Source organism: Cavia porcellus, unplaced genomic scaffold (assembly GCF_034190915.1).
Source record: "Cavia porcellus strain 051 isolate PalLab524CR breed Dunkin Hartley unplaced genomic scaffold, mCavPor4.1 scaffold_13, whole genome shotgun sequence".
Taxonomy (NCBI): Eukaryota; Metazoa; Chordata; class Mammalia; order Rodentia; family Caviidae; genus Cavia; species Cavia porcellus.
The window spans coordinates 46,407,560-46,428,642 of record NW_026947496.1 but is presented as its reverse complement, the minus strand read 5'-3'; the positions used below and the strand labels follow the sequence as shown (position 1 = coordinate 46,428,642).

At 36.8% G+C, this 21,083-nt stretch overlaps 1 protein-coding gene across 6 annotated transcripts in view; it reads right to left on the bottom strand.

Moving 5' to 3' along the window:
• The window catches only part of Sfmbt2 (Scm like with four mbt domains 2), a 295,751-nt gene that overhangs the window by 62,651 nt on the left and 212,017 nt on the right, over positions 1–21,083 (bottom strand). For all 6 annotated transcript variants that reach the window (XM_063260159.1, XM_063260158.1, XM_063260160.1 and 3 more), the window contains 2 exons: positions 8,233–8,315; positions 2,110–2,236 (listed from right to left, as the gene is read on the bottom strand). In XM_063260159.1, the coding sequence (XP_063116229.1) occupies positions 2,110–2,236; positions 8,233–8,315 (210 nt within the window). The remainder of the gene's footprint in view (positions 1–2,109; positions 2,237–8,232; positions 8,316–21,083) is intronic.

Sequence of the window (21,083 nt, the reverse complement as noted above, 5' to 3'; positions counted from 1 at the left end):
CCCTAGAACTGATGAAGGAAACTATGTATTATATAAATGACATAAATTGTCACTTTCAAGTAAAAATGCTCATTAGTGAGCCAAAACCAAATCAAATTAAAAAGAAAAAAGAAAAATCAAGGAATTACTAAAATTTTACTTTATGCACATATAATATACTTTTTAAGGGATAGGAAAAGTGCACGATTTAAACTAATAATTCCAGTTGATATTCAAAAGATAGTACTAAAGTACTGGGCATACTCAACAGTTTACAAAAACCTTTTGGAAAAAATGGGTAAAGTCTAACAAGAAATGGATAATCCTATTGTCTAATATGTTTGCTAATGCTTTTTATTACTACATAGTCAAAACCTATGAAGAATTAAGAACAAATGACATGTGCTATTTCCCTTTTTGCTATAAAACCAAACATGGATATCCAAACAAGACCAGCAAAAGGAGGAATTGCTGTCAAAAAATACATGAAGAGTTGGGCATCATTTTTATTTTAAGAAGTGAAAAACTATATGGTCTAGTGAATTAAACAACAGAGAAAATGTCTAGAGCAATGAAAATCAACAGCAGGCAGTTCTTAATGGCATAGTTGGTTTCCCCATGTATAAAGCTCAGGACACTCGTACTGCTGTTTGTGTTAGGTAATTAACAGCCATAAAGCTCAGTGAAAACAGAAACTGCTAAATAAATAATGACTGCTAAAGAATGTCACCATAATGTGCTAAATAATAATGATGAAACATGGTCTTCTAACTTTGCCATTTTTGTTTTCAAATTAATAATGCAAACAAGTTTCCAACCTCATCAACACGGCTAGTGTTAGTGAGTGAGATAAATCTAGTGATTTGAAATCACAGAAGGGATCTTGTGTCTTCAATAGCAGTGCATTCAACCCTATGTACAGCAATGAAAATGACATCATGTTTTATTCCTGTAGTAGGAGAAATAGCAACACTCTGTGTCTACCTTTGGCTTAATTCCAAATAGCAGTATTCCACTTTAAAATACACTAAACAATAAACTTTTTGAGAATTTCCATTGATTTCCAATTGACGTTGACACCCTAAGCCTTAGTAATGTTTTATTTCCTTGGAACTGACAACACAATAACATTTAAAATGACTATTTCAACATTTTCCAATACTAGATTACAATATTTATGAGACTGTGAAACCATCTAAGAACTTTCCATACATTTTTAGCCTTGCTTACAGGGGAAATAGGATGAAAAGATATTGGCATCAAAGATACTGAGTTTTCGTCTAAACTTTCTATCCCAATAGCAGTATGAATACCGGTGGATCATAAAATTTAAACTATGCAACCAGAAGGGGTAGCAAGATTTTACTGCTCAATCTATTTTTTTATTTTGTTGCATGTACATTTACAAAAACCACCAAGCTCTGTGAAATCATTACAAAAATAATTATAAATGTGGAAGAGATGAGAAAACATTAAAGATTAAGTGTGTTATTTCTCAGAGAAAACATACCATCTATAAAATAGCCTTCTACCTAAACACAAAGGTTGATGAAGGTTCTGTACATAAAATTCATTGTTCTGTGAATTTTCTGTACACTTGTAAATTAACTGTAGAATAATTTTTTATATGTTCATCATAGAATAGTTTTAATGTTACTGAAGAAACCAGTCTAAATCTTGTTTATTATCTATTTGGGGAGAAAGTCACTCCAGTCAATATTTTGAAGAAAAATTAAACATCTACATCAGAAACCAAAGTTAAGAGTATTATTCATATTAAAATGCAAATACATGCAAAATCATCAAAAATGATTTTATTCTCCTAATAATCAAGACCTCATACACCATTTGTAGTGACTCATTAATCTAATCGTGACATTAGCTTTTACAATCATAGATGTAAAAAGCCCACTGTGTTCCAAACATAATTATCTCACCAGCATCTCATTTTATGAAATTATTAGTTAAGATGAGCAGCTCTGAATGAATTTATATTTGATTAGTTTCGCTTATTTAAGAACACTGAATAATTTAAAAGTTTTTTAAATACAAGAAAGGGACTTGTGTGAGTGCTAATTCTCGTGCATTCCTTGCCATCTCCAGATGTACCCTGTGTTCTCAAAAACATACCTTCCAAATGCAGCCACATCAGCCGCCCCTTCACACTGACCACAGAGGCCACACAGAGTTCTCCTGGGTTCCGGGGATTCACAGCTTCAAGTTTCATGTTCTTAGTGAAGCCCCGACTGAATGATGTCTGGAAGGGAAAGAAAAGGGATGCTAAGCTGGTAGCTCCTATGGCAGGATTATACAATGGGATAACAGAGCCAGCAGACATAGAACCATGCACACACAGCACACATATCTCACTTATGAGGCACACAGTCTTGGCTACACAACTGTCCTTCCCACCAGTCACAAGGAAGTAATCATGGAGTTAGGGAAATTATGGAACCATGAAGTTAACATTCTTCTATTCCAGTAATTACTTATGCTTGGCATATCATGGATGCCTAATGAAAACTGGTAAATAAATGAAGGTTTGAATAAAGTCTCTTTCCAGCTCTATAGGCATGCTTATGTCTATGAAATTACTGATGGATGCATCGTTTCTTCTACTCCCCTCTATTCCCTGATAAAATCATACTAAGGTGTACCTGAGGGCAATGACATGGAAGATGGTGTATCTATCTGGCAACATTTTCTTTTAAAGGGCATTTGAAGAATGTGCTTCAGTATTTCTTATAGTACCCATCTGCTGGTGATGAATTTCTTCAGTTTTCTCTTATCTGAAAGTATCTTTGTTTGTTCTTTTTCTTTATTTTTATTTACTTTCAAAATTAACATAACATTTTACACACAGTGTGATTCATTCTTTTGGGTGTCTTGTTCTGGGAAAACAGGACTGTTAAACTAGTGCATATAGTCATGCACCCATAAACACAATCAACACACTGAACAGTTTCTTCACCGAAAACATCCTTGCATTTTGGTCCTTTTCTAATCAATTCCTCCTTGTCACGCAATTGTAAACAACCACTAGTTGGGCTTTTCTTGTTATTCCTATGCTTTTGCCTTTTTACTCTAAAGTGTCATTTAATTGGAATCAATATATAGAGCCTTTTCAGCTGGGCTCCTTTTATTTAGCAAAAATGTATTTAAGATTCACCTATGCTATGCTATGCAAGCATGTTGTTTTATTTCATTGCCTAGTAGAGTTCATATAGCTGTACCACAATGGATCCATTTGCCAGTTAAAGAGTATCTGAACCATTTTCAGTATTTGGCGGCTATGAATATAGCTGCTATAAATATTCAGGTACAAATTTTTGTGGAAACAGAAACATATTAACCTATACAGGCTGTCAAGTAAAATATTATAGACTAGTGGTTTAAACAGCAGAAATTTATTTTCTTATAGTCCTGTAGGTCCAAAATCAGGGTATTAACGGGTTTGTTCTTACTAAGCCTCTCTCCCTGGCTTGCAGAGAGCTGTCTACTCCCAGTGGTCTTCCATGGCCTCTTCCTTCACTGTGCACATGTGCAATAATTTCCTCTGCTTATCAGGACACCAGTCATACTGGATAAAGCAACCCATATTATCTCTTTTTTACCTTAATTACCTCTAAAGATCCTACTTCCAGATACAATCTCATTGAAGTACTGGGGGGTTGAAATTTGATCATATCAATGAGCAAAACGCATTCAACACCTACTATTAAGTTTTCACTTCTTTAGAAATGGGATTGTTCGAACATATGGTAAAAGAAGGTTTAACCTGCCTAGAAATTCATATTATTTTCCAGACTGCCTATGTAATTTTGCATTCCCACCAGAAGTATGCCAGTGTTCCAGGCACTACGAATCCTTATCAACATTTTGTGTTGCCAGTTGTCAAAACTTAGCCTAATATCAATCTAGTGGAATGTCACTGTGGTTTTAATGTGCAGTTCCCTATTAATGATCCTAAGCATTTTTCTTTGTGTTTGTTTCTCTCTTTCTCTTTCTCTCCCGCTCTCATATATATATATATATATATAAACTTTTTTAATGACAAGGTCTTGCTATGTAGTTCAGGCTGACCTTCAATTCATACTATGTAGCCCAGGCTAGTCTCAAACTTGACAGTGATCCCCCTGCCTCAGTTTCCTAAGTGCTGAGATTATAAGTATGTGCCACCATGTCTGACCCTTTTATTTGTATGCAGTCACCTCTTCTGGTTCTTCAATTATACACGATGTTGTCCCTCAGATTGCTGAGTTTTCATTTGTCTTTTTCTCCCATTGCCAATCTTATTTTCTTTGCTATTCTCATTCTACTCTAATGAATCTAAATTTGTTTATTTCAGAAATTGCATTTCTCAAGTATAGTTTCTACTTCTTGTCTCGGACTTCCTGTACTTTCATTCATAATGAGGATATTTTCCTTTAAATACATAATTTTCAAACTCTACGTCATATCAGAATCCCTTTAAGAGCCTATTAAAAAGCAGACTGCTGGGCCTTATTCCAGTTTCTGATCCAGCTGATTACGGGTGCAGCTGAAGAACGTGCATTTCCAGTAAGTACTGAGGTAATGCTGATACAGGGGACACCTGTTGAAAACCGATGCTTTCCATCATTTAGCTTAGCTGTAACTAGACTAGGGATATAGCTCACTGTGAAGGCCCTGGGTTCAATCTTTAGTATGTGGGTGTGGGGATTGGAGGGAGGAGACCTGTTAACAACACCTAGATCATTCTGATTTTGGTCTTTTATGTGCCTTTCCTTTTGAGAAATTAATCTGATTTTCTAGTTTCTTCATGTCTTAAGCAATTCTGGATTAGAACATGTCTATTATAAACGTTATGATGTAGAGACTTTGGATAGTGACACTCCTGCCAATGGTATCAATTTTTTTATTTTAGCAAGCAATTAACTCGGCTGGATGCAACTCACATTGCAACCCTATTCTTTTATCTTTACCTAGGCTCTTAGAATCTCCCTGGTATACACACATTCAAAGATGAGCCAAAGATATAATAACACAGGATCTGTGGGTTCCTTGTCCTGGCTCTACAATATCCAAAACTCCAAATATCTGTGGTATCTCATATTCCATAACCCGGCTTAAGAAGGCCGAAATATATGAGTTTTGTATCACATTTTGTCATCTTATGTGCTGTCTGAAAAAAAAAGATAAATACTCTATGCTGCTCTTCCTTTCAATGATTTGCCTCTGCCTAAGGGACCTTCTTTAAATTCAATGTTCTCTACACCCATGCAGGTGCTTTTAGCACTGTGTCTATAAGGTATTATCTCTAGTTAGGTCAGTTTCAGTACAAGATTACTCAGCCAATACTGAAAGCAAAACTCCCTCCTAACATTATTTAACAATAAATATGAAAATTTCCCAATAGTCAACTACTACAAACTATAATCACATGTTATACTACTATATACACGTATGTTTTGAGATATGTTAACTAATATAAATAAGTTCCTATAAGTAATAAAGACTACATCTTTTTGTGACTCATGAAAAGAAATCAAGGTAATTCATATTTACATGTCTTTTTATAAACCAAGTTGAAAAAAGCAATCATATCTTTATGCAATCAGAAATTATTCATGTTTAAAAAATCAATTTGCTCCTTTCCTTTAAGTTTCTTTGGAAGCAGGAACCACAGATACTCTAGACGGGCTATTTTTTTTTTTTTTTCTGCAAATCATCCTTTCTCATCCACATGTGTAATGCACTTAGCTTCCTTCAAATAACACAACTTGATAGGCTGTTTGAAAAACCTCTAAGTGAGTTAAATGCATTTTATCCTATTTAATAATGGAAAGCTACAACCATGTAACTTATTTTCATCTCAACTCACTGCTTGAGGGTAATTTATAAAAGATAAATAGCAAAAATTGTTACCTGTAGGTTTATTTTACTAAGCATTTGGCTGTGTGGATCCATTGCATAACTGCCTTTGATTGTTAAACATCCCTGGGGAAATGTCTTCCATGCATCCAGTGCCACACTAACTCTCTTCTCATACACATGAGATGTGCGATTAAAAAATGAATTCATAATAAGCCTCCCATTAAAGAGCACTCATAGCAAGCTAACAAATTCAGCAAAGTACCTGCAATGCAATGCATATGCCAAAAGGCAGACAACAATCTTGTCTGTTAAAAAAAGTGGAGAGCCAGAAACAAAGGTATTCCTAATGAATGCACCAGCAAATTCATTAAAACAGATTTATCTCAGTAGCTAAATCCTGAAAGTTCAGAAGCCAACTGGAGATGCGGCTACATTTAAAAGCCATTTAAACAATTCTTGGTTTGTTGAGAGCAAAAGTAGATAAAAAGCCTTAGAAGCACTCACAGAAGAAATAATCCCTGAATACATACTCAGGCATGATGTGAAAATTTTCTTCCCCAGGTTAAAGAGTTGGGGGAGGAATATTTCTCTTCTCAGGTAGAAAGCACAATCTCAAACAGATTTGGGGGTGTTACAGGGGGTTCCGGTAGATGTGAATTAAGAGTCTCACACAGTGACATCACTATGGTGAAAAATCAAGTAAGGAGTTGTTGGACTTAACATGCCAAAGGGCTTACCACCTGCTATATTGTGAAGCATGGGAACACAGCTGTGCCTGCTGTACCAGCTAAGTACACATCCTCTACTTCTCCAATGCTACAGAAGTGCCTTCTGTGCAAAGGCAATGCCATCCAGTGGAAAGGTCACTTAGTTACCAAAGAAGCTCTGATTTCAAACTCTGCCGCTGACTTCCTTCCTTACGTGTAAGTAAAAGCTGACTTGGTGGGGGCTGGGGATTTAGCTCAGCGGCATAAGCACCTGCCTAGCAAGCAGGCAGTCGTGAGTTCGAACCCTGGTACCGATAAAAAGGAAAAAGACAGAAAAAAAATGGCTGACTTGGTGATCGATGTACTTACTATTGCAAAGTCTGATTTTGACTTATGCTCTGCCTAGTGCTTCTAATAAGCCAACATTTTCCCCTGTTATTTTCTGTATTCTGTTATCCTTGCAGCACAAATTACTATACAGGTGACAATGAACCTATACCTCCAGAAGCACATGTTCAGAAACATGTCTTAGACTCAGCTGTGTTTTGCTCCAATTATGAGGACTGTACCTTTTATTTCTTAGCATAAGGGATTAACTTTCAAAACTAAAGGTATGCCAAGTATGCTAGGCTATGGATTTATGCTCCATTTTAAAAATTTCATATTCTTTGTCATAATTCCTAAGGATAAGGAGGAGTAAACAATTCTAAAAACCGCTTTATGAAACCACCTTTACAACTATGAAATACTATATACATATTCATTGCTAATCTATGTCACAAGTCTTTTTGTGCCAAAAAGTTCCCTTTGAATAAGGCAGCCGCTTGTAGAAATCAAAGCACAAAACTTTTAATAGCATCTCATTGGTACTTAATTAAATAATCAAAGAAAAATACTATTTTTTAATAACTTGTCAATATTATACCACATAAATGTATGTGTAATGAAGTTATAGATGGCTAGCTGCCCACCAAAATTTGTCTTCTTTTTCCACAGTACAAAATCATGGTTAGAGAACAGAAGTCAAGATCCAATTCTTTTTTCACTTCTTTTCTTTTTAATGGGGATTGAACTCAGAGCCTTTACACTGATCTGTATCCCTAGACCTTTCTACTTCTTTTAAATTTTGAGACAAGGTCTCATTAAGTTACTAGGCTGAGTTCAAACTTGATGATCCCTCTGCCTCAGCCTCTCGCAGTACAAGGAAGTCCAGGTGTGTGCCACTGCACTTGGCAAGATCCTTTTCTTTACCTCATTTATAGCAGCTGAGAGACTAATTTTTACCAATGGAAAATAAGAGAAATGTTTTGCCACCATGCTGTGCATTTAGAACTACGGATATCACCTTCTTAATCTTTTTTTCTGATCTACTGACTGGATTCAAGTGATGAATTTAACCAAAGACTCACCCTGATGAGGGCTACCCACTAGTCAGAAACACCCTGGACTCTTACAGAAATGAGAAATAAATGCTGGACTATTGTACATTTACTGATCACTGTTACTATGGCTCAGCATTACTCTAACAAATCCATAACCTGAAAAGTGGACTTTTCAAAACATATGACTGTTTTGTAACCTACAGGGCATGGTAATACTTCAAATTTGGCCAATAAGTAGAAAGCAACTTAGAAAATGTACAGTTAACAACATCTATGATTTTAAAAAGTAAAAGAGGGAAGTTTCTCACATTTCTGAAGCAGAAGGGAGGTGCTTCTTCTGCCCCATGCTGCTTATAATAATCCGCCCAGTCGAAGTCTTGACCAGAGTACCCTGTGAATGACAAAATCCAGACAGGACAGCATTAGACCTAAATTACAGGCAAATGATTAAGTTGTATATTGGTGATTAAAGTAGAGGTACAAGTCCAGGCCCAGGAAGCATTAAGTCCTCCAAAGTCTAGTTACACATCTTGTTTCATGTAGTCATTACAATGTAATATCTGGCATCAAGGGAGGAAAAGAGAAACTTACCTACCTGTACGGCAGCTCCTGCCAGCAGGATTTTGTTACTGGGGACAAGAACTGAGAGAGACTATGGCATAGAATGCATTTATAGGATCCATTTTGCAGAAACAGACAATGATGCTTCCCTTCATAAAAATTCTGAGCTCAAAGGAAAATAAGTTTTGGTATCTTCAAAGAAATGATGGGAATTTATTAGGAACAAAAAACTCAGTAGGGGTTGATTTTTGATGGAGCAGAGGACACACAAGGAGCAGGGGTTTGGGAGATAAAGCCCCAAAGAATGAGTTAGATGAAGTAAAGGTTGCCACAGAACCAGACTGGTGAGGGGAAAGAGGAGGACGTTAGGAAAGAAGAGCTTCTCCATGGTAAAGTTTTGGAGGTGAACTGGAGAGTCTGAAAGAAGCGTTTGAGAAACAACTGTACACTAATGCATGGAATTAAATACAGATCCTGCCATGTGTGTGTTTGGTTTCTTTTTAATGATTTCACTTCAGTGGGAGAAAATGGAATGTAACTATGTAACATACAGCCATCACAACCACCACAGCAAGACACCAGAGGAAACACACTAAGATAGTTCTGAATCATAAGAAAAGTTTAAGTGCATAGATGATGCCTCGACACTGGAGTCATCTGTGCAAAGTTAAACCAATGAATGGATATGCCATGGAAAAAGATGTTTTTAAATTTTCTTATTAATAAAGATGGAAAATCTACATACAGCCCAGTTAAGGTTAACTCCAATATGCCCAAATGTCGCTGTGAACACACTAATGTGTTCTCTTTATTGATTGAAGTAAATGTAAAATAAATCTGAGAGACTTCTGAAATACATTTTGACCCAAGTCCCCCAACTTTTCTTTACACACTACTGTAAATTCACGTTAACATGAGGACACTGAGTTACTAAAGTCTACACATGCAAAACAACTATGGAAATTCTTTTTAAAATTCAAGCTACGTTTAACTGACACATAAAACATAAAAATTTAACACATTAATGGGGTAATGTGATGTACTGATAGATATGGTATAATGTTTAAGCCAGGTTAAATGTCTTATCTCCTTAAACATTTATCATTTCTTTATGGCATTATCTTTTAAAGTTGTTCTAGACTTTTAAAATGTGTAGTGCATTACTGTTATCTATAGTCACCGTACCGTGCAACAGCACCACAGAACTTCTTGCTCTTAGTAAATCTTTCCCTCCTACCTCCCGAAACATTCTTCATTCAAGAAACTCAAGATGGTGATTGCTTCCTACCTCTATGTGTTCACCCAAGCACAAGCATACAAGTATAATTTTCATTCAGTCAGCACATGATACCCTCTATTTTTGGACAGAATGGACATCCCTAACCAAGCAAGTAGTTGTCCTCCTCTGCTGTCAGAAACTGACCTGTGACCCTCCCATACCCTGCTGACCATGAGCAGCAAAGAGTGCCCCTTTCTTTGATAAAACATCTTCTTCATTATCTGAAGACTGATAACTCACTTCTTTCCACCAATGAGAGCTCCGAGTTTCAGATATCACATAATTTATAGGGCTAATTTCAAAGCAATTCTTCAAGCTTCTCTACCTGCCCATCCCCAGAACTGTCCCTCTGCTACATGGCTCTTGTATTAGAGGTTTACGGAAGGGAATGAAATAACTGACTGTTGAGCCCTGTAAACAAAACAAAGCACGTCTCAGAAAGGTAACAATTTCACTTGCTTTCCAATTAATATAGTCTTGCACTTTGCATGGATTTGCTCTGGAACTGTGCAGGAGTTCCAGAGTATGTTTGAGTATGAAAAGAAAAGGATGAGCATCAAGACACCTCACTCTGGTCAGGAGTCTCCTACCTGGGTACACTGCACTAAATGGGAAAGGTGCAGGTCCAGGTTTTACATCCAGCTCTGCAGGTTAACTGGAGGGACTGCAGTAAAAACTAATCAAAATTTATACCTGACTTTGCTCATCTACAAACCCACAAAATAAAGAGAATAGTTTTAAGGTCCACCATTCGAGCCATCATTCTGATTATTTCACTATTGCTATGCATGATTTTCTTTCCACCTCTCTGTGGTTAATTCTCCTTCCTTCTCTCAAGAGAAAAGTGTAAGAGGACTACACAGAGTGGTCACGCACCATGGCCTCCCTAGAAAACTTCACGACACAAGCCCTGAAACAAGACCAGGTAAATCCCCACAACCCCAGGATCTTACTTGTTCGGGCTTTAGCAGACTGACTTGGATGAAGTCAAGACCTTTTTGTGTTCCAGTAGCATTTCTATGAACCTCTGCTACATTGTTAGTTTCTTATGAGCTAAAGAAAAGATCATAAGAACACGCAGAGGGTAGCGTGCAAAGGAAAACTTTAACTAAATGAATAGCAAAACATTTTCTGATAGAGTATTTGGGTATTCTGTAGGGTCAACATGTACATGTACAGGTAAAACTTCCCAACTCCTAAGTTACCTAGTCCCTGCATATAGACATTTAATTAGGTTTTCTATAACAAACTTCCAATGGACTGCAATCTTGTTCATAAAATGTCACATCCATGTTTTTTTCTAGGATCTATGTGCAATCTTCCTATATATCCAGGACTTAAAGGTTTCTCTGCAGAATCATTTTTTAATCTAATAATTTCTACATACAATCAAGTCTTGCTGAGTACCATCTAAGCAACAACTGATTATTCTGTCCCCTAAAACTCACTAATTTCTTTGAAGATTGGAACAGCTTAGACTTTTACTCCTCTTTCCCTTGGAGCCCTTTATTCATTTCATCATTTGAAATCCTTTTTCTCTGGGTTGATAATGAGCCCTCTTTGTAAGGCAGTTTTGTGACAGCTCAGAAAATAACTGCTACATAAAAACAAATTGCCCTGGATTGTATAATAGAGACAACAGGGGTCAGTTATACTCATTAATCAACAAAGACAGAACAAGAAGTACTGAGGCTTAACTGCAGACAGGAAAACATGTTTTAACCCTAGAGGGAGGAAGAAAATAGCAGAGGGGAGAAGAAAATAAAAGGAAATAAATCCCTTAGGCTATTAAAATTTGCAACAAGCTCTCATGGGAGGCTGTTGAGCCACAACCATTAGAGTTATTTAAGCCTTTATTAGTGTTTATTCTGAGCAAAATTCTAACTGTCACACATCCAAAAAAGAAGAGGGCAATGACCTATTTTCTTACAATACAAATTAATTGACATAAACCAGCTCCACCTGCAAACACCAAAATGGACAATTCTTTTGAAAACCTATTTGGCAGTAAAACTATTCATGCCCTTTGATATCACAATTTCATTTCTCAGAATTTATCTTATCAAAATGACACTAAATCTCAGTGTTATACAATACTTATAGCATTATGGTAGACAATAATGAAATGAGTAGAGAGAGGAAACAACTTTCCTTCCAACAATAAGACATGATATGAGACTTGTCCAAGTGCATGGATGGAATGCCATGTAGGCATGAAATTACAGCTTGTTGGGACAAAAGTGTGAAGACTTATACAAACTTGTTTTGAATAATTCGAATTATATATAAATATGCAAAGACCAGAAAACAATAATAATGTATTAAAATAATCATTTTGGATTCATGATTACTTTTGTATTCTTCCTCTTTGCATTTCCAAGTTATCAAAAATGATTTTGAAATCATTCCAATGACAAAAGTATTTGATAATAAAGCAACTGTGCTCTGTTCACAAGTTATGCAATGCAGGCTTTGTTTGGCATGCAGATTACATCATGGTACCACCAAACCATCTTCCCTTGAATGTGCAAATAGAATCCTGACTCTACTCAGTTACTGGAGAAAGTGAGCCTGCACCTCAGCCCCAGAAAGTGAATTTTGACCACCCAGAGACAACCACAGTGGCTTCGTGGCTTTTGCCTATGATTTGGACACAGGTAAATAAAATATTTTTTTCTGATAAACACATAGGAGTAAAACTCCTGTACTGGATGGCTAAAAAACAAGATATACAACCATAATAAAGAAGAAGAAGAATCAAAGAATAAGTTTGCCATCTGCCAGACTGGAAAAATGAGAAATATCAGGAAAAAGTCAGCTTCTAAAGGCAGTTGGGAAACAAAACATAGTTTCATGCCTTTTTTGATTAGATTTATAACTCAAAAACTATGGTAAATGCCAACTTCAGAATCTAGGTCATGTGTCAAAATTTTTAAGAATGTGTCCAACCTCTACTCCGGATATTTTTTCATTCATTCAAGAATAATGATCGTGTGCATACTGTCTGTCATGAGAGTCACAAGGGAACAAAACCAACATACTGTCCTCAGAGGACTGAGGTTCAGTGAGAAGAGACAGGAAGTACACCAAAAACATCACAGGTGCTGCAGAGGGGACAGCACACAGGGACAGCTGCACCTGTGAACAGTGAGATCAGGGAGACTCCATGGAAAGGTGAGCAGGGACAAGAGCCATGAGGTAGAGAAAGGAGGAGGAAGGAGGCATCCAACTCTCAGGAGCAAGAGGGTACACCAGCAATGGATCAGAGAGCTTTAGAGCCCCAGAATGGGCTCCAGGATCAGCAACAAGGTCAGTGTGGCTGGAGCAGATAGAGCAAGTGATAGCAGAGAAACAAGTACAGGCAAGCATTTTATACATAAAAGCCACGTGAAACAAAAGGAGCCTCAGGAAATGTCTAAACCGTTTGCCTACACATCCTGGACTTTCCACAGTCATTTACAGTCCCGGGTATTTTGGCACGACACAGTTTAATAAGTTACAAAAGCAATGTCTGAATATATAACATAATATATAAAGCATAAAATAATTGAACAGGTATACAAAGTTGCTTCCAAGGAAATAGGACCAGGAAGGACTATGTACCAAATGTGATTTCATCAAGATAGAATAATTAAAGGAATGTATTTCTTTCAGAACGTTCTGCTTTTCAAGATTTTGAGGAAAGAATACACATCAAATTTCTAATATGAAAGTCTTAAATTCTTTAAAATAATAAACTGAAGCTCTTTAAACAACAACACTTTCTAAGACAAGCAAATGTATATGTTCAGCAACAAAACACTCTCTAGTTTGTCCAGTTGATTAGCTGTTTGTCTGACAAATGATGGGAAAGGTGTTAGCCCAGATTTCTTGAGTTCCAGGAGAATAAGAGAATAAGAAACAGAGCAGTGGGGTGAAAGCAAGGATGGAGAGAGACACAGACACAAGGAAAGATATCTCTGAAGACTCTCACCACATATGACTGAAGGTTAAATGGTTCCCTAAAGAGATGGCCACTGAAGAATGTTTACTTTATTAGATGTTAGTACAATCTGTGTAAATATCAAGCTTATTTTAGTTCCACCTCTCTTTGAAAGGAAAAGTGATACAATAACCTTCATAGACCAGCAAATACAGGACCCAGTACAAGCACCAAGTGATACAACTAGATCTATGTTCTAAGAATATGTCCTTAGTCTCTTCTCAGGAAACTTCCCCACTTAGCTGGGCAGCTTGCCCAGCACCTATTCCATGCAATACTTTTCTGATTGAAAGCTGACCTCTCTCTTTTCTGTACAAGATTTTATTTACCTTTTTTCCCCCTACCAACCAACCCTGAACACCCACCGAGGTCATGTATTCAATGGCTTCATTTTATGGTACAAATGTTCCATGGCATTTGCCGAGGACTCCACATTGTGCAGAATTCAGCTGGCACAGCTAGTGCTGGGAGCCAGCCTATCTGTCCTGGAGGCTGTCCTCAGCATGCTCTAGATGTGTTTCGTACAGGAGCTTCTATGATCCGAAGGTTACAGGCAAAACTGTCAAAATCAGCAGCTGGCTAATGCATTTCTGCTTATCACACTTTTTACAAAACAGCTACAACATCCCTTCTGAAAATCTGCCAGTTACATCAATATTCTCAGTTGACAGTCAATCTTAAGCCCTTCCTGATACAGACTTTTAAAATATACACATCCATTAATTTCCAAATGAGCTATTCTCTTTTTTAAAAATCGTAGACTAGTGTAAAACAAAACAAACAAAAATGGAAGGAAGGAAAGAGGGAAACACTAGCCACACTTTTTTTTCCTTTAGAATGAGAATTCTGTTGAGAACTATTTAAGACAGATGATGATATGACACTTAATGTACTTCAGTGACTTGGGACATGCACTTTCTTATTTTGAATTATAATCCTAGCAGACAAAATTATGCTCCCAGGATGGAATCTAACATCATATAAATATCTTCAACGGTGAAACCATCTTTAAAATGCAGAAAAATCCGTAAGTGAATTATTATTGTTTTCAAAACTCAAGTATTTTCATATATATATTAAAAATGACCCAGAATTTTATTCTGCACTCTTCAATGGAAAGTGATTCAGTTTGCGTTGAAAGCTTAAGGCCCTGGGTTCAATCCCCAAAACTAAAAAATGGTAACGATTATAAATAACTTTTCTTATCAAGAATGAATCAGAAGGGGCTGGGGATTTAGCTCAGGGACATAAGCACCTGCCTTGCGAGCAGGTAGTCATGAGTTCAATCCCCGGTACCGATAAAAAAGGAAAAAGACCAAAAAAAAAAAGAATGAATCAGAACACAGGAAATGAGACTATATGTCTGTGTCCAGTACCCTGGTTGACAGACTTGATATTTTTCTCTTAGCTACCAGAAAAAAATGTAACTTATTAAAAATTCTCATACAAAAGAAAAATCTACACATGAAAAAACAAACTGAAAAAGACTCAGAATGTTAAGAGAACAGCACTCTGAGATCACAGCGTGGGGAAGTAGAAATGGTCTAGGAGTGAGCAGGTGTCTGCTCAGGCTGAGAAACTGGGAGTAGACAAAGTTAGTTACCTGGAACAGAAAAGTGACAGAGAGGAGACTGCTATTCCCTGCCTAGCTTCTAGTTAAAGGACAGAGGAAAAGGAATTATATGCTCCTCCAAGGCAGGGGCGCACAGGGATGTTGAGTCTAATTTTACAGTTCCACATGGTGCAGCATAAGTCAGTTGCTCCCTCTTTGACAAACGAAGGCCACCTTAGAAGCAAGACATCGTTTTTGGTTCTAAAAAACACAGTAGGAAACAAGAGAGACAGAAAATTCCTTGAGCATGTGGAACTTAACTCTCTGGTGGGTAGGAGGCAAGGACAAGGATAAATAACACCATAAATATTCAAGGACAGTAAAACCCTTAGAATGCTGGGCACCCCAATCCAGAACTACAGCGAAGGAAGTACATTGACCCTGAACACTGGACATACCCTCACTGAAACAACCACCACTAAATATTAGTTTACAATGAACAGCCATAAGCCACTTAAGGAAAAAAATCAGCATAAAGAAAGGTCAGATAATTTTTTTTTTCTCCTAGGAAAGCATTTTGCTTTTGAAAATTTACAGAGCCCCAAGAGTAATGACATACACTTGTAACTTTGGCTTGAGGCAGGAGGACTGCAAATTCCAGGTCAGGATGGGCAACGTAACTTATTGTCTTGAAATAAAAATTTTAAAAAGGGTTCAAGATGTAGCTCAGTGGTAGAATGGCTGTGTAGCATGCATGAGGCCCTGGGTTTAATTCCTAGTACAGGGAAGGAAGGAAGGAAGGAAGGAAGGAAGAGAGGGAGGGAGGGAGGGAGGAAGGGAGGGAGGCCAGGAAGAGGCAGGCAGGCAGGTAGATTTACATATCAAACAGACAAAAATACAGTGATGACAGAAAATATAGAAACTCAATTAATATTAAAAATAAGTTTGATCTTACCAAATAACTTGATGATAAATGTAAAAATAGATTAAACAGACAATACTGTGTTATGTATACACTAGGTTAAATAGGACTGGTCATTTAAATAAATTTATGACTATTAATATTGAGATAAATTTTAAGTTCAATAAAACACTAATAGCACCAGCTTACATGGTTTTACATATTGATTTTTAACCAAACCTTCAAGAATCATATAATCTATAGCTCGTGCAAATTTGCTCTTGTAAGAGCTTTAAAAGGTTGCTGGATGTGAAACAAACACACAAAACTCAGGATAGTGACAGAACGCAGGCAGAGCTTCAACTCATTCAGGGTTCAACCAACATCAGCCTGTGCCACCCACTACTCTAGCTGCTACGATGAGCAGTGACCAAAAGGAGATAAAAATTCTTGTTCTTTGGGATCTTTCATTTTAGTGAGAAGATAAATTAAAAACAAGACAAGGAAGTGAAATATGCTTTCCTTATTAGGATACTAAAGAGTAAAAAATGATTGTGGAGCAATTTAATGCAGGGCAGATCAAATGTTGAGGGTGGTAATTTGAGACTGTTATTAAATACTGTAGCCCAGAGGGACAGGTTCAAGAAGGTGTAACAGCTGAGTCAAAAATAAAGGAGAAGGAGCAAGTCCAACCAGAGTTGCGGAATGGTTAGTGCCAAGTCTTATGGAGAGCTGGTGTGAAAGCATCAGACTAAGGGGAGACTTTCAGGAGAACGGGGCAGACAAAGCAGTGGAGGTCAGGACCACTGGGCACTGTTAGCTGCTGTCACAGTCCTAACTGAGACACTGAGTAAGGTGGAAGACACTGGACAGTCTGGGGAGAGGAGATGTGTGCAATTTCTATTTTGCCAAGATCTATCTGACTCCAGTTAGAATCAATTGAAGGAAAGAGGAGCCACTGCTGTAACCAGGCAGGCTGAATGGTGACTTGGGCCAGGGTCACAATAACACACAGAAGATTCTGAAAATGTTGACAGGATTCACTGTTAGACTAGATATGAGGTGTGAGATATAGATGAGTCAAGGATGACTCTCTGTTCTACGAAGTGCTTTCTTTAATTTTTTAAAATTCTAAGTCAAACATGTTAAAATGTTAACTTTTAAAAGAAGGAGTAGGGTGATAATTGTCTATGTATCATTTTGTCACTTGGTGAAATGTAATGAATGACTGTACATCAGGTGATGACAAGGTTTTCCTTTAGAGAATATGAATCAGGATTCATTACTTTATGCCCCCAAAATAATTAAAACACATTTTACTTCCTAAATTATGTTACCAGTTTATGTATCTATTAAATGTTCAACCTAACAGAGACAAATCAAATGCTAAAATAGGCCATTTACTTTGGCCTTTGCTTCCACATTTTACAACACAAATTTACAGTCTTAACATTTTCCACAGAAGATTCTCCTGGGTGGAACCCTTCCTTCTCTAATTCTATAACTAATCTTCGATATTACACACTGTGAAGGTTAATGAAATAATTTAAGAATAGCAACACGTGGGTAATAACCTGCACACCTTTTAGCTTAGCTTATTAAATCATGAACTTGTTTGATCCTTTTTTCATAGTCTATAGTATTGATGTGTTTATTGCATTTAAACTAATGGGGTAAAATCTCCAAAGTTCTGTTCTTTGCTTAAAGGAAAGCACTTATGCAGAAAATCACAATGAAAAACTCCTATGCACTCTGTCTTAAACATTTAGTCCTTTTAAATAGTAGTAGTCTTGTCCTTTTAGTAATAGTAATCTTATCCTTTTAAGTAGTAATCAAAGATCTATATTCTTCGTACATCTCCCTCCCATATCATCTGATTTTTTTCTTTGCCTCATCAGCTGCTTCCCACCTAATATCTTTTGGGGATCAGGGAATATATAATTGCAAGCAGTATTCATGGTTCTCACAGAAATATGAACAACTCAACACATTTCCTGTGTAGGAAACATCTGAAATCACTTGGCAGCATGTACAATAAATCCTACATGTTCTAGATATAAACCTCAGAATTCAAGTTTAAAACAAAGCCTTTTAAGCTTCTCCTTTCATACATTAATAAAACAAAGCACGATGTTTGAAAAAAGTTCCAGCCCTTGTGCTGAGATATAGCATGTAATAAACTGCCTCTAAAGGAAACCACTAAACCACACTACAAAAACCACCACTAGTATCACCTCTAAATTTCTATTCAGTTTAATTACAAAAATAAATATATCCCACTCTCTGGAGATGGAGAGGGGGCTAAATAAAGCCATAATTGTGTTATAACCATATACACTTGGAAAACGATTTCCTTCAATAGTAATTCACCAACTGCTTTGACATACAGACTATTTCAGTCATGTAAAAGTCATAGCCCATTAACATCTGTTAGTCTTGCTTAAGGCCACTAAAATGCCACAAAATTACTGAAAAGGATGGATTTTATGGACACACCAGCTAGCCTGAGCTGCAGTAAAATATGAATCAGGTTTTAAGTCAACCTCTGCCTCAGGATTTCAAAATTCATGTAATACAATGAAGCTTCAGTTCCCTCAGGAAAAAAAAGAATGAGATTAAACACGATTAGATAAAGTTTAAGATCCTTTTCAGTCATTAAAAGAAACTGCCTACTTCTAACATTATTATGTTTTAATATGTAACACATTTATTTAGGCCTGGAAATCTGAACATTTTAAAGACAAAACTACTAGGATTATTCTTCATTATCCATGAGGAGACTGAATTCAGGACTCTTATAGATCCCAAAATCTACAGGTGTTTAAATTTCTTGTATAAAATGGCATAGTGCTCCAATATAATCTATATATATCCTTCTGTATACTTTAAATGGTCACTACATTACATTATCTAGTATAATATAAATGTTGTGTAATTAGTTGTTATATTATTTAGAGAATAATGATAAGAAAAAAGATTTTACATCCTCATATAGACACAATTTTCTTCCCCAAATACTTTCAATCTGTCATTAATTGAATCCATACATATAGAAGCCATGTATACAAAGTCCTGGTCTTAGCTTCACCTCTGTGCCCTGCTCCCCAGCACTGTATCCCATCAGCTTACAAGGACCTGACCATTCTAATAAGTTCTTATGTGACCTTCCAGAGATTTCTTTACATACGAGAAACACAAATATAGACTCTCATTTACCGGTTGTCTAACAAAGTATAATGTTATACCTACTGGGCTCTACAACTCACTGTGGACAGCTTTCCATATTGATATGCAGATTTTTCTCATTCTTCCCCAAAACTGAACAGCTTTCATTAGATGAATAACCAAAGTCTACTTATCCAATGACGTACACATAAACACTTGATTTTTTTTTTCTTTTTTGAGATGGGGTGTCAGTACATTGCACAGCCTGGTCTCAAACTCCTGATCTCTAAGGACCCTCCTGCCCCAGCTTCCTGAGTATAGGACTTTATGGGACTATGGACCTTGTAGGACTCGAATTTTTCTAGTCGTTTTGCTATTATAATTAATATTCAAAAACCATACAAACTTTTATGCACAGTACTCATGCAATATATTTTTAGGAAAACTTTCCAGAAGTGGAGATCCTGAGTCAATGGGAAAGCACATCTCTGATTTTAATAACTGTGTCCCCCTGTCTTTCGTGGTGTTGTATTACTCGTACTTTCACAGAAAACTCTGAGAACCTCTGTTTCCCTAGACTGACCTAAAATGAGTACTTTTATTCTTTTTTTTCTTGGGCTTCTACTTCATCTGCTAATTGTGTAGCACCTCAATAGGCGTTCCACTTGCATTTCGCCTATTATGATGAATTTGACTAAGAGGCACTGTGCTTTTTACCAGGTGCTAATTGGTTTATTACCCTTATCCATTCTCTAAGTCACTGCTCTTTACCCCAACTAGTTTACAAGTAATTTCCAGAAAACAGTGCCACAACCACCTGCAGATTACCACTAGATCTTAAATTAATGATATTTAATTATGTCTTGAACACTTACAGAGTTTAAAAAGTTAACATTGAGATACTCCTAACGGCAGGCACTTGTCACCTTTACACAACATCCTATAAATAACTTACATTAAGAAACATTCTCTATCTTTGAGAACCTGCAAAAGACACATTTTGGTGCCAACAGAGGAAGAAACAACTTGGAAGGCTGCGTGAAGACAATTTCACTGCACCAAATATCACAAATACTTAGGTGATGGAGCTTTCAAATTTGCCAGGCTACCTGGCAAGGACAGGACTCCTTAATAGAAAATGTTATAGTCATATTAAGGGATCACACAATTACTTAGACTTTTATAATGAGATTCTGTGATTCTGTGGGGCACCTGTGGGTTCTCATGTGTGTTCCCATTTCAAGTAGTCTTGAAACCTAAAGCAAATTGATCTGCCTCAAGTAACATAGCTAGTGAAAACCAACATGGAAACACATATGTAGGGCTTATGGACTGTAGATCATCTCATCATCATCCAGCATAGACTCAGGAGCCAGGCCTGCTGCCTACCATGACCCATGTGACTCTAGGCACATACCATAAACTCTCTGTAGCTCAGTTTGACCACAGCGCAATTCTGAGGGCTAAATGAAGTAGGCACCTGATCAGTAACAGATAAAGTTGTAGGGTTACATGAAAGTTCACCAAATTCTCAGGGGGCCACAAACAGTGACTGTGCAATGTTAGCCTGCAGACTCAAAACTGAAGTGGAAATATTCAAAAGCATCACTTTCAAGGGGAAGAATATGGAGGAAAAACATGATAAAAGCCCAGTGAGCAGTTATGCTATGAATAAGCCAGTCACAACATAATTAACTGATATGTATAATATGTGACAGC